At 32.4% G+C, this 14,943-nt stretch overlaps 1 protein-coding gene across 3 annotated transcripts; it reads right to left on the bottom strand.

The window, feature by feature from the left end:
- Positions 1 to 2,778: 2,778 nt before the first annotated feature.
- Positions 2,779 to 8,213, bottom strand: LOC118047734 (zinc finger CCCH domain-containing protein 18). 3 transcript variants are annotated; one of them, XM_035057134.2, is made up of 8 exons: positions 7,868 to 8,213; positions 5,596 to 6,551; positions 5,329 to 5,496; positions 5,046 to 5,225; positions 3,974 to 4,050; positions 3,712 to 3,882; positions 3,482 to 3,611; positions 2,779 to 3,317 (listed from the first exon to the last, which is right to left on the bottom strand). In XM_035057134.2, exons 2-8 carry the CDS (start codon positions 6,534 to 6,536, stop codon positions 3,245 to 3,247), a joined length of 1,740 nt encoding a protein of 579 aa, XP_034913025.1. In that variant the 5' UTR covers positions 6,537 to 6,551; positions 7,868 to 8,213; the 3' UTR covers positions 2,779 to 3,244. The 3 variants fall into 3 exon arrangements, with proteins under 3 accessions (XP_034913025.1, XP_034913103.1, XP_034913169.1); XM_035057212.2 differs by having other exon boundaries at positions 7,872 to 8,213; XM_035057278.2 differs by having other exon boundaries at positions 3,482 to 3,602; positions 7,868 to 8,209.
- Positions 8,214 to 14,943: the final 6,730 nt, after the last annotated feature.

Genomic DNA, 14,943 nt, shown 5'->3' with positions numbered 1-14,943 from the left:
TAGGGGCTAGGGTTTTTTGTGGGGAATTTGAAAAGTGTGTTAGTCTTTTTATCCTCTCTCCTAAACATTCCTTTTTTTTTGTGTGTGTATAACCACCTATTTATAGATAAAAATTTATCTTCTTCCCCTCAATTGCTTGGTTCCCAAGCAATCTAATTTTTCTTTGGTCTCCTCATTTTCTTCCTGTTCATTTATGGTCCCTTTGCCCATTTATTATAATTTGATTTTTCTTTTTCTTTTTTGTATTTTGAATTGTTTTCTTAAAAAAAAAGGGCAATATCAACGTTAACAACTGAATCCATTGAAAGTAGATTTTTTTAATTTTATATTCTTTGGAAAAGACGCTAAAAATGATGAAAATATATCAAAAACATGTTTTTTAGGTTTTTGTTGTTTTTTCTATTTGTTAGGTTTTTTGAAAAAAATTCAAAAAAAAGATAAAAATTCAGGTAGCAACAAATATTATTGCACATTTTTTTCTCTTTGCAAATATACTTACTTAAGTATCTAAAAGTCCCAACATCCACTAAAAAAACTTTTTACATGTATCAGCTATTAACTATCTTGGCTTACCAAGTATTGGGCACCAACTACTAGCCTTCTTAACTAGAGAAAATGTATCAAATTGCTAGAACTAAAAGATTAACCAATTATCCAATACAAAAGCCTTGTTTCTAAGTAACTCGGGTATTTTAGGACATCATCACTAAGGTCATGAAGTTGCCAGATAAAAGGCAACGATCAAGGCCTCCAAACAAACCCTACTGTTTTATCATCTCTAAAGTTTCCTCTACCAGTCGAGGTTTTTGTGAGAATGAAATGCTAGGCAACAATTCCAAAGGTATTTACTATATACAGAAACTTTCAAATGGTTGTGGAATGGGTATTAAATGTCTTTCTACTTAATTTTTGAGTTCAGAAACTGGATTGGATAAATGAAGTTTGCTCAAAGAAATCAGTATTTTTAGTTGTGTTCGACACTAAAATGTGGTTCCTATCATAGGATGATCACCTTGAACATAACCTATGTAGTTTAAAATCCACACATGAGCTATTGAAAAAAATAGAGAAATAAAGGAAACCCATACAACAAAATCTTAGTTACATTTAGGTTTGTAGCAGCAGCAAAGGGTGGTTTTTAGGCAAGTAGTGTAATTTGTTAAGCAATGCTAACAATATAAATGATATGCTTGTAGAAATACTTCGATAAAGCTATTTTATTTTTGGATGAGAAATCTATGAATTATTTGTGAATATAGTTTTTTAAAGTAAAATTAAAACATGAAATTTATTATAAGACAAGTGTATGAAAGGTGTGGTTTAAAACCCAATCAATTTAATGTCAAAATGCTTCTCTTCAAGCATGCATACAGCATATTTGTTAAAATGCTTATTTGAAGCACCACAATATGTTATTCCCAAAGCTCTTTATAAATTAAATTGAATATAATGGTAAATCTATAAATATCTAGATACTTTTTTTTAGCATTGCAAGGTTAAGGATATAAATTGTTATTTAATATATATACCCCGTGATGTAAAACATAATTTTTCAATGTACAACGGGAAAGTGAAAACAGGATAAAAAAATAGGTGTTTTGTAATTATTTATAAAATAAAAAATTAGAGCCATTTAAGAAAAAGTTAGGCGCTCTTGGGTTGGAAAGATTGGTTTGTGCACCTATCCAGAAATTATAAAGCCAAGGCAAGCTTGGAATTAAAATATTCAGCTTGTGCACTCAAGTTTTTTTTCTTTTTAAGTAGCAAACATTATGTCATCTTCTTACAATATTTTTTACCCTGTTGGAAAATTAAGATCCAAGTCTTTGCACTTCAAAAACACAAACTTCAAATTTTTTCTTATAGAAAAAATATGAAAAAAAGCCAATATATATATATATATATATCTCAAAAACCTAATTACTAACCACAAAACACACTTTAATTGAACAAAAATCTCAAAATCAAACCAAATTAAAAGTTCTTTTCGGTCCCTAATCAAACTCAATGAATATCATTAAGTTTATTTCTTAAAAACGGATGATGAGGAGACACTTGAATCATACTTGTCAGTGGTCAGGCAATCTAAAGCTGTATAGCAGCAGAATGTGTAAGAAAGTCATCGTACTTGTATAGCTTCCGCCTGAAATTGTTGTGCTAATTATGGAGTTTGCCGCAAAGAAAGTCAAGGATGCACGTCACACCACGTTTTGCTCTTGTCACTCTCTCTCCAAGGACTAGAAGATGACCCCAAGATGATACTTATCAGACTTAGCTGTACTTTACAAGCTTCCATCTAACATTTCAAGATACAGTTCAGTACCTTCTGGAACCGTGGAGCCCAGCCAGGTCCCACAAATCCTTTATAAAATCAAAATCAGGACCCACACTTCCTTATCGCATTCATAAACACCCACATCAGAGGTCGCTTTAAGAACATGCAATCGCGAGTCTGTGACCTCCTTTCTTTTTTATTTTTTTCGAAAAAGTCAATGATCTCATTGGCAGCCAGGGAGCTAGATTGCTATAATTATTGTATATTAACCACTAGACGTAATTAAAAACGTTGTGGGATTTCTTTTACAAAGGATAAATAAACCGAAGAAGAACACAATCATCCTGCATCGTTGTTTCCGCCGGTTAGGGCTGTCTTTCCGCCGGTTAGGGCTCTCCAAATTACTCTGGGAATTGGACAAGGATGGCAGCCAGCATGGTAGCTTTACAGTCTAGAAGGGGTCAGATGAAGATCGCGAATATGTAGAGGATAAAACCACTAGCTTTGTAAAAATTAGACTTATTAGCATTTCTTACTATTCTTGGCAGCAAGCTGCTCTACAGCTTTCTTGCTCTCTCTCTGAACCCTGCACATTGTTCTACTTCCTTAGCCATCTAAAGCAGACTATCTTACATTTTTTTTTTTTTTCCCTTCTAGAGAACAGTAGGCTCTCTAGATTGCTTTCTGTGATTACATCAATTTTTTTAAAAATAAAAAAGAAAAAAAAAGGCTCTCAAACCTGTAACATATTAACTTTATGTATCTGTCGTCTTTGCAATCTCCACCAAGTAACATGGAGAACAGTTCTAGCTTCTCTCCTTCAGTTGGTATCTGACCTATGACGCTCACCGATTAAGTTTAGGTATTTTTTTTTTTTTTTTTTAAGAAAAGGAGGTCCTGGTGTCTGAAACCCTCGAAAATGGTCTTGGAATTCAGTCCTCTAACTCTATAATTCTTCTGTGCCTTACTCTATATAACTGTTGAAATGCCTTTCCCTATTGCAGATGCAAACGGGCTCTCGGGAAGATTAACTCCTTGGTTGCTGCAACAAAAAACCCATATCAGAGATATTGCGCAGCAATTCTTTTGTGAATAAAACTAAGATGATCCAGTCCTTCCCCGAGAAAGCTGTATTTATACAAAGTTTCTAATTTTTTCCGATCATTAATTGATATTATATAGAACAAAATGCATATCCACTTGTACCTATCCTGCTCACTGCAATTGGTCCTTGCATGCCTATGCTTTTCCTCGCTGGTGGAACCATTATTCAAAACGTCAAACCAGTAATTGAAATGCTCAGCAGATGGGAACTGATCTGCTTGTTCTGCACAGGCTAAACCATTAAATTAGTAAACCAGAATAGGTTTAAGGTTTACAATGTTATCAAGCCACCCAGATAACAATGAAAACAAAGAAGCCAGTGTATTATAGACCTTCTGAGACCTTGAACTCATCCATAGAGTGGCCGTGATACGCGTGACGAGCCAGGGGTTTAGGCGCAAGCTGAAACTCGGAGAGACGCCTTCTCTCAAGTTCAAGTGCCTGCTCATGTTCCTCCATGAGCTGCTTCCTGAATATTCTTGAATTATCACAAACTCTAGGCACTAAAAAATTAACAAGAGAGAATGTTAGCTCCATAAATACAACACCAAAGCGAGGGGCTAGCAAGAGAAATCATACAAGGATTCTACTCACCAGAGTGAAGCTCAGAATCTCCATCTATGAAGTGTTGGCTGTAAAAGAAAGGGTGCTGTATTTTCTCAGCGTACTTCCTGCACAAAAATTCTCTTAAAATATCACCTCTACTTGAAAAATATATATAGCAGATAATCTGACCATAAAAAAAAAAAAAAAAAAAAAAAAAAACATGAACAGAAGTTCCAATTTAATTTTATCAACATCTTACAAGCAGCACAAAGATTTTTCTCGCATTTTAAAATCGAAAGCAGTACATATGAACTTGCAAGAGTAATTATTTTCAATCCAGTGAAAAGAAAAATGAACAACCATGCAAACGATCCATGCTTTCCTTAAACTAAGAAGCACGATCATAAGTTCAGAAAACAAGCAGCATGCTTTGTCAATAAAGGAACAGGAGCCAGCTGGAATCATTTTGTAATTCTTTTGTTTATATTTAATTTTGATGATTGGCAAGAGAAGCAAGAATGTCAAAATATATAAAAAACGAACGAGGTGACCCATTCAGACTGGAATCATTTTGCTTGTAACAACAGGAACACATACAGGTTGAAAATATCAAATATTTCATAGATAGGATAGGGATCCAACTTCATGATTGATGGATTATACAAAACAACGGGCCTACCACCTCATATGCAGTTTCACCAATCTATGGAAAGTGGGCAAGGAAAAAAATTATATTTTAAAATGAGCAAGTTATCAAATCCACAAAAGCAAACCATGGAGGAAAATGCACAATATTGTAGACTTCTTTAAGATAAAAACCACTGGCACCACCTGTCAAATGATAGTGTTAGCGTACATTACAGTAGCTAATTATGGACATGATAGCTGAAAATGACAGGACAATAACTACATAATAAGAAGAGATAAGGTTTAAATCAGTCACAACGATTCATTTAGAATCTCTTTTGCCATTTGGGTCAGCAAACCATCCAGCAATAATTACTCATCAGAACTCAAAGAAAGGAGATAATATTTTAAACCAAAAGGAATATTAAAGGAATGATAAGAGGGAGGAGGCGAGGCATCATTCTATAGCAGATAATAGGGTTTAAATATTTACCTGTCAACAAGCCTTGATTTTTCCCTGTAGGGTTTCACAAGAACACGAGCCCCGCAAACGTGATGAGGATTCCCCTTCGATAGTATCTGCTTTACAGTCTCCGCAAAAACAAAAGTCACAAATCCAAACATCCTCTTCTGCTGGCATGGAATCCTAACATCTTGAACGGGCCCAAATTTGCTACAGAAATAAAGGACCGAGGCAAAATGGAACATCTTTATCAGACAAAACACAGAAAAAAAAATTTGAGGATCTCCATAAAGAAACATTCAGATATACTAACCTGAAATAGTTGGAAACATCTTGCTCTGTAAAGGTACTTTCAGCTGGAAAGGTAAGATAGATCTGCCTAGAACCAGCAACAATTCCGCCGGGATCATTCCTCTCACCAGCATACTCCAAGTACTTTGGAACATCTTCTGTCAAAATCACTGAATGCTGCCCGTGAGGCCTGTCCCAAACAATGAAAGTTAGAGAAGTTAGACAGATCAGTGAACTTGGATAAAATTTAATAGGAATTATAAGCACTATGAATATGCACGTATTGCACCTGTCAATGAGACGAATGCTATTCTTCAATCGAGCTAGGAGCTTTGTTAGACTATAACCTGCCTTACCATGTCTCTGGCTCTCCGTAAGATACCCCTCGGCCTGCAGCATCCTCCCATACTTCTCATAATACATCATTGGCAAAGAGGCAATTGAAACTGGCACCCCTCTTCTTGATTTCAAAAGCTCAGTGAGCTCCAATTCAAGCTTTTCAAGAGAGCCAGGTGAGATAAAATGTTCATCGTTTGCAATCTCATTTGAATTCAGACTAAGAATCTGAGAAAAGCTTTCTGGCATGGGATGGCCATGGAAATACCTACAGTTGTTTCCATGCTTGCAGAACCCTTTATTGAAGTAATGGCAAATCTTAACAGGAAATTCCGGCAAGCTTGGAGACCTTCTACTAGTCCTAGGACCTAATGCGGGTTCTGGGTAAAAGTAACTGCTAGAAAAGTCAGAATTAACAAACTCTAACTGATCATCCGAAGTCAAGAACTGCATTTGGTTTTGAAGCCGGTAATCTTCAGGGAGCATTTCTGAGTACCCTGGTGGACCAAAATCCAGGTTGTGCGCCTGTTGCTGGTCACCAGTCACTTGGGCATCCCAGAAAGAACCTGCAGTCCTAATCTTTATTGGAGAGGAAATTGGGTGTGATGAAACTGCTGTGTTAGGAATGAATTGCAGATGAACATCTGAAACAGGTGCCGGGTTCACCTGAGAAGGTGAAATTGGATTCGGAACTGGTGTTTTGTTTAGCCCCAGATCAGATTTGGCTTTGCTAATCGTAGCGTAAATCAAATTATCAGGGCTAAAGGCTAGCCGAATCATTTCTCTCTCACCATGGTTTTGTAACAGAATATAGCCAATGATCTTGCCGACGAATTCAGGCTCTATCTCCTGGATTCTATTGTACACAACCTTTGTGGACTCTGAAAAATCCATTTCAAATTCTCAACCCTGCAAAAGCAACACGGTAACGACACCAGTGGCAGGGTCAGTAGAAAATACACAGAAATACCGTTAAAATTCCAAATTATTGTGTGGACAAGGACAAGTACATTTCTTTCACAAATTGCAAATATAAGTAAATGCAGATTCAACACACCTAGAAGACTCTGAATATTAAAAAATACATCGTCTGCCAAAACTTTAACCCTGTTATGGATAATCTAGAGAAATGAAAAATCACACGAAGAAAAGCATTGGTTGTGACATAATCATTCCATTTGTTCCCTTGTATTTACTTTGTAAATAGCGAGGCTTAGCATTTATGACAACCAAAAAGCCATGCTGTAAGATATTGCCGAAAAAAAAAAAGACAGGGGGATCCAAGATACATGTTGAAGAAATGAAAATTTGACAGCAAAATGTGAGGGGGAAATCACAAGAAGTGGAAAAAACTGGAAAACTTACCACTTCAAGAATAGCAACATCAGCAAGAAATACCAACGTTTTGTTTCTTTATTTAGCATAAAAGACAATCATTTAACATTGCATAAAAGTTAACCTCCCAACAAACACCAGGACAATAAATTTCTTTACCTCTACAAAAGATATCTGAAAAATCAGAGCAGAAAATGGCAAATAAGGACCCAATTAGAAACATCATTGAGGAGAAACTGTGACCAAAACCTCAAACCCCTTTCCATTCTTTTTACCAGAAAAAAAAAAAAAAAAAAAACCCCTTAATTCTCCGTCCAAAAGAAGAACAGAGAAGTCAAAATCTATATTTTAATATAACCCAACGCCGAAACAATTTTTCTTCTGCACCTTACCAATTTCTTCAAGAGAGAGTTGCAGGAACCATAAAATAAATATGAAAAAGAAATCAAATTTTCTTTTCAGTGCATCTTACTAATCAAATTTTGCTCAATATCAAAATAGTCAGAAGCAAAAAAAAAAAACAAAAGGAAAGAAAAGAAAGAGAGAGAGCATGAAAGAGTACATGAACCATGAAATAAACCAGAATTAAAGTTCTGCAAATCATCACGAAGCCAGTAGAACCAAAGTTTTAGCACATTTTAAATATAAAAAAACAACAGCACTTCCAAATTCAAATAAGAACCCACCCTCTAAAACGAGAAGCGGGAAAAAACCCACAAAACCAGCCTTTGAAGCCATTTTTTAACACTAAAAACACAGTTTTTGAACATTTTGAATAAGACCCACACCCAAAGACTCAAAAACTTGAACTGTAATTCACCATTTAAACAAAAAAGAATCGTAACCCTACTTCTCTTAAAGAAAGAAGAAGAAGCAAAGATCTAACATACCCACCAAGATTTAACAAGCTTCTGTGTGTATAAAGGATGGAAGAAACAAAGTCAAACAAACCAAACCAAAGCCTCAAACAATCTTCCCTCCTTCTCCATGGCCATGGTTGAAAGATCACTATGTCTCCCTTTCTCTCTGTGTGTGTCTATTTCTCTGCCTGCCTGTCTCCTCTGTTTTTTTAGCTATTTTTATCTTCTTCTCTAGCTCTCCATTCTCCACAAAAACGACACCATTCTTGAAACAAAAATATAAAAAACCAACCCAAGATGACAGAGAGGATATTGCTTTTAAAGGCGCCTTTGTCTTTAGTTCAAATCAACTCTCCCTCACACATAAATAAATACACCCACTGGAAAACCCCTTTTTTTTATAAAAAAAAGAAAAGAAAAAGAAATTGAAGAAACATTAAAACGCTCTCTTTCTTGATAAAACTCTTTTAAGATTTTAGAAAATCTACTAATATATTATTCTAGAAACTGTCAGTTCAGATAAAAATGCGCGAATTAGTTTAGATTTCGAAAACTGAATTCAAAGTCTAATGTCAATGCCACCCTTCAGCCCATTTCAATATGTCAACTGGTTTTTATTTATTTTATTATTTCCATAAACAATAATATATTTTTAATTCAACATTCATAATAATAATAATAGCATTAGTGTTTCGGAAAAATCTATGTGGCCGAGCTTTTTTTAGAAACATTTCTGTCTCCTCTTCTCTTCTGTCCTATGTACTCTGTAGTGGCAAATCTATGGTGTGAATAACTTAAACAAAAAAAGAGTTCTCTGTGATTAATCAGTTACCGTTGAATCAACTTCTTTTGTTGTTGAGCGCTGGAAAAGAGCTGCTGTTATGCACGAGCCTGGGAATTGATGCCAAACATGCAGTTAATTATGCCACGTGTACATGATTATCGGTTCTGATCTTGTGGTGCATCTCAAACGCGTATTGTTTTCTGTCCTATAGTTAGCCCATTGTGTGCCTCGTATCTATTTGTGAATCTTTGCATGCAAGCCACGTGTCGGTCTGTAGTGGTTTACAGTCTGGGTTTACAGGTACTTGCTTTACGGAGTATCTGTAACTGCAGTTGAAGGAGGAGGGGTTTTTTTTTTTTTTTTTTCTCTTTTCTTTTTAACCAAGTGGGGCCCACAACATCCAAGCTGTGTCTTGTTTGGCTTAACGTGGGTCCCACCCTGAAGTCCCAGTTCAGTCCCCGTGATTGGTGGCTATAAAATCACCGGATCTTTTGAGCAGAATTAACCTTAAAAATATTTATTTTATGGATTTGTTATGGTCGAATATATATATAAATATACTGACGTTGACATGGACGTAGGAAAATTACTATGGTAAAGAAAAAAAATAATTGGATAAGTTAATAGTCGAAAAATAAATAGTGAGTGACCTATTCAGCCGGCATGAAATAGCAATTCTGGAAGGGAATTTGATTAAATTAGAAGAATATTTAAATTTATAAGGAGAGAAAGAAGGCAACAAAGTCACAATCAGGCTCTGTTTAGAATTAAATTTTAAATAGTGTTTCATAAACATTTATTTTTTAAGAATTAATTTTTTTATATATATATTTAGATTATTTTGATGTGTTAGTGTCAAAAACAATTTTTAAATATAACAAATCAATCCTTAAATATAATTTTTAGAATTAAAAAATTAATGCTTAAATATAATAAATTATAGTAAAGATCATATGTCTTAATAAAAATATGTAAAATTTCAGACTAATTTTTAACATAGCAAAAGAATGAAATAATGTTATAATTGTTATGGTGAAATACCAATTTCTTAGTCTTTATATAATAATTTAAAAAAAAAGGAGTAAAGAAAAGAAATTATAAAATAATAAAGATAAGAAAAAAAAATAAATAGATCAAGTATAAAGTGATAAATAATTAAAGTGTAAAAAACATATTTTTTTTCAAAAAAAAGTATAAAGAAAAAAAAATAAAAAAATAATGATAAATAAATGAAGTTTAAAATGATAAAAATATCACATATAAAAAGAATAAAATATAAGAACAAGTTGTTTTCTAAAAAAAACCTGAAAATTATATTTTTGCCACCATTATAGTAAAAAAATAGCAAAATTTACCTTTATGTCAATTTTATATGAAAACATCATTTTCTCTTAACCATTAAAAATTTTAAGAAGGTAATTTGTTGATCCAATTTCAGATCATGAGATGTTTGAGAGTGTGATAACGGTTGTAATTTAAAGTATTTCTTATTTATAAATATATTAAAATATTTTTTTTATTTTTTAAAAAATAATTTTGATATTAATAAATTAAATGATATAAAAACATAAAAAAATTAATTTTAAATAAAAAAAATTTAAATTTTTAAATAACATGGTTTAATGATGTTTCCGGCCTAGTGCAATTTCGATTTCAAACCCCGATCACACGTTAAAGGTATTTTCGTACGATTGACAAGCACTTGCTCCATATAATAGAAAACGTTGGAGAATCGCTTTGTGTCGCGTATGATATACATCTTAATCTTATCTTTCTGGTTATTAACTTTCAATAATCAATACTTGGGCAGCTGTCCTTAATATATATATATATATATTCAACATCTATTCATAGCGTATTTAGGGTAGACTATTCTCTGAAGTTTATCTGATGGGAAGGTATTTTGTATTCATATATTTTACAGGTCAACTTTGTTCTTAAACTGTCATATTTAAGTTAAATATTCCCCTTCTATTTGATTTCTTATATTAGTTCAGCTGGTCAAACTATGACCATTGATCAAAACTCACCCTAGAAAAATTATATTTTGATTTTTTATATTAGAATTTTTCATATATACTAGTAAAAATTCATTCAACTTTCAAAAATAATTTTGATTTTTTAAAAGTTGTCATATTATTTTATTTTTTGAATAAACAAGTTAAATAAATTATATAAAAAATAAAAAGTAAGTTGAAATTATATCAATTTCTTTTTAGAAACCCTGGATTTGTGTTTATAATTTTAATGTGATTCTAAAAATATATGATTGTGTGGATGCTAAAATTAAATTGTTTTAAACCTTGATAATTGTTTTGCATCCATGAGCATCACAATAAAACTAAGCACATAAATGCATATGGTTTTCTAGGGGGCAAGATTTTTTTATATCATTCCATATTATTTTTTGTTTTTATAAATTTGTAAATATTTCTTGATATCAAGATTTTTGAAATTATTTTTAAAAGTAGAATGAATTTTTATTAGTATATGTTAAAATTTTTAACTCAAACATACAAAATTTTTAGCCATTGATAGAAAAAGTAGTCAAGCTAGGATAGTTGATGTAAAGTAGGCTTAGGCATAGCCATTAGTAAAAATGATGGTCAAGCTAGTTAAGTTGGTATAGAGTCAAGTTTAAAGATAATCATTAGTGAAAAAATTGGCTTGAGATAGTTTAAGAGACCGTTTGTCTCTGCGTTTGCACCTGCGTTTTGTGCAAATTTGAAAAAAAAAATTTTGTTAAAATTGAGTTCGGTTTGTACTTTTTGGATCGTTTTGATGTGCTGATGTCAAAAATGATTTTTAAAAAATAAAAAAACATCATTGGCATGTATTTCGGCACGAAAAGCTATTTGAAAAGTAACCGCTACCACACTGCCAAACACGCTTTAAGTGAGGTAGTTATTGGTGAGAAAGGGTGTGTATTATAGGCTATGAGTGTTAGCATAGGAGAAAAAACTAATAATAGTTGTTGGTGAAAAGGTTAGGTTCATAAAGTTCATTAGTAAAAAAGAGTAGCCATTGCAAGTTAGGTGCGGGGTTCAGTTAGGTTAGGGTTAAGCTGACCTTTTTTCACCTTCTTTAGTTAGGTTTAGGATAAGGGTTAATTAGCCTTATTATCAAGGCCTCAGTTAGGCCATTTTGGGTTTTTCCTTCTCTTTTTCTTTTTTCTTAGTATTTTTAGTGCACCATCATCTACCCCCAAGTCTTTTAAACTACCATGTTTGAAAGACTTAACTAATAAAAATAGGGAAAAAAACACTTACTAATAATATACGAAGATGAGTATAAAAATAAATAATATGGCATGTATATGTGTTCAAGAACACATTTAGAGAGAAATGCCCCATGAGCGGTCATAGAGACCTGAAGAAGGATCCACGATCCTTTTAGATATAAATGATCATAGAGACTTTAATATAAATGGTTATGAAGACCTGACCTGATTGTTTTTTAGGTAAGTGGTCATGAAGATCTGAAGAAAAATGGTCACAAAGACTTGAAGAAGAATCCCTGATCCATTTAAAGATAAGTGGTCACGAAGACCTTGAGAATTCAAAAGAGGCAAGGGATCTCATTATAGAGATTTTATTAGAAATATAGAGACTTGTGTGGAGACATGAAGAAACATTATTATTTTTATTTAAAAGTTCAAAAGATAGTGAGATATAATTTCTAAAAATTATATGATTTTGAGTAGCATAATATGAGGATTTTTCCATGTTTGTTTAGGTTGCATCCCATTGTTCATAAATTGTTAGGTGTATCCTATAGAGATCAATCTTTTTATCTTTTTTTTTTTTAAGAAATGACATTCCTCGGTGTTATAATTATGATCATAATGAAAGTGAAAGAACTTATTAGGGTTCTTTATATTTGTGCCACTCTTTATAAGTGGTGGGTATCGTTAAAAATCATTTTTCTGAATCAAAACCAATACCACAACACACGTAGTGACAAAAGGTATGGTTAAAAGCTTAGATAATGTTGAGCGATCATGAATAGATCCTTTGGTACTCGTTCTAGATGCCCTAGTAGGAAATTGATGTTTTTGTGAAGATCATGCTCTCTAAAAACAAAGGTGACCATATTTGGTTACTCTTGCTTCTTTTACTCAAATATGGTTCTTCACTGCCTATTTCATATTGAAAAGAGTTTTGTCAAAGAGAGTATACATGTGTTTCTATGATGAGTAGTTATAGACTTTATCAATAAAAGGATTCATTGACGATAGGTTTGAGTTGATTTTTTTATGTTTAGCATTCCTTTATTAATTCTTTAGGAGTATGCTTCGGTACTTTTATTTTTTTAATGGGTGATAGAAAAGAGATTAGTTATGCTTTTTTTTAGTTCTCATGCTAAACTTAAATTAGAGACAAGTTTAACATAAAAATCATAAAGGTCAAGTATAAAGCTAAGATCAAGGCTCCATAGAATGTTGTCAGGAGAATTTTACACATAATATTACTTTTTGCACTACAAGCTTTGGGATGTTTGTAATATTTTATATATGCTTTCTAGGATTTGTAAAACCATCATACTTATCCAAGTTGGCTATCACGAAGAAACAATCTTTGAAAAATATATGTGTAACACTTAATGACACAATATAAGATCTTCTACTTGGTGGGAATGATGTCCATTCGTAGTAACTCATGTAGTCACTAATCTTGCCTTGCTTTCTGGTTTTTCTCAATAAGGAGCATACGAGCAAGACTCAGAAAAAGATTGATGGTGGTAGCCACTCTTGTAGCTAGGACTTATTGAGAAGTACTTTTCATAATTAGAGTAACCCCTTCATAGAGTTATAGTATCGTTTCTACTTTGCATATCATTTTGTTTTGTTCCTTTAGGGAACTAGAGTTATATGTGCATATGATGTATATGATAAATCTATGTGTTTCATTTCTTATTGATATTACAGAAGAGTGTGAAGTTGTTTTTGTGTAGCTAGAATAATATTGTTGAACACTTGCATTTAATGGAAGATTTGGTGAAGATCTAGGTAGTTGAAGTTCATATGGTATGAAGATCAATTACTCTTACATGTCCTAAAGTTTTCAAATTGCCGCCCATGAAAATAATTTTTATGATTGATGGGAATGGATTAGCTCTTTTTCCCTCAATTTCCTATAAATATGCCACTCATAAAGTCATGAAAATTTCAGACTAGATCTAGGTTTTTCATAGTTGTGTCATGGGATAGTGACTGGCTTGAAAAATAAGTCCTTTTTTTTTCATAACAGAGGTTTTTTTTATGCTTAAATCAGTAAATGTATGAGAGATAAAATATGTGTGAAGAAAGAATTTATGGTACGAAGAACAATGTTGTATATGGAATAAGAGAGTAATAGAGTCAAGTGAGATTGATTGAGCTTTTTACCTTATGAATCGTGATATTTATCGATAACTCAGGTCTCATAAGCTTACTTGTTTAAAAGGAAAAAATGATGAGAAAGCTAGAAGAGTTAGTGTACAGTTAGGCTTATGGATAACCATTGGTAAAAAGGAGTGTCAAGTTAAGAGAGTTGGTGCAAAGTCTTGCTTAGAAATATCCACATGTGGAAATATTAGACTTGAGATAGTTTGAGAAAGTTCATTGTAGGTGAGACAGGATGACCATTACAGGTTAGGAGTGTTAGCACATGTGTCAGTGTTAGAGATAATCATTGATAGAAAAGTTAGTCTAAAATAGTTCATTGATGAGAGAGAGTTATCGTTATAGGTTAGATGTAGGGTTCAGTTGAACAAATATTGATTTGGCATTTTCTTCTTTTCTTTTCCACCTTTAATTGGGTTTAGGATAATGGTTGGTTAGGCCAATGCTAGAGAAGGTTCAATTGGGCTTATTCTAGAAAGAGTTCAATTAGGCTTGGCCAACAAAAAAGGTTTTAATTATGTATATATTTTCATATATCATAAAATAGTTATGTTATTGATATGTTTCCGTGTATTATTATATTTTTAATTGAGCAACAAAATAATGTTGTTTGTGCTTTATATAATAAATTAAGAAATTTATGAACTAATAAACCTAAAAAGAGGCACTAGTTAAATATTAAATGAGAAATTTAATATTCATAGTAGAAATAAAATATAGATGAGCATAGAAATATTTAAAAATATTTTTATTCATTTTATCTTAGTAGGTGATTGTTGTTACTAATAAAAAAACCATTTTTTTTTTTTTTAATAAAAAGTTCATTCAAATACAACTAATTCATATAAAATATAAGAGGAAAAAATCACTTGAAATCAAACTAATCTCTTTGAAGTATAATGCAACTAAAAATATTAAAAAATTAATCACTATTTAAAA

This window comes from Populus alba, chromosome 14 (assembly GCF_005239225.2).
Source record: "Populus alba chromosome 14, ASM523922v2, whole genome shotgun sequence".
Lineage (NCBI taxonomy): Eukaryota > Viridiplantae > Streptophyta > Magnoliopsida > Malpighiales > Salicaceae > Populus > Populus alba.
This window is presented reverse-complemented; position numbering and strand designations above follow the sequence as displayed.

Coding starts and splice junctions, on each gene's coding strand:
- LOC118047734 (XM_035057134.2), bottom strand. CDS start 6,536: ATGGATTTTTCAGAGTCCACAAAGGTTGTGTACAATAGAATCCAGGAG. Junction 5,497..5,595: donor AGCATTCGTCTCATTGACAG/GTGCAATACGTG, acceptor TGTTTGGGACAG/GCCTCACGGGCAGCATTCAG. Junction 3,883..3,973: donor AGATTCTGAGCTTCACTCTG/GTGAGTAGAATC, acceptor TTAATTTTTTAG/TGCCTAGAGTTTGTGATAAT.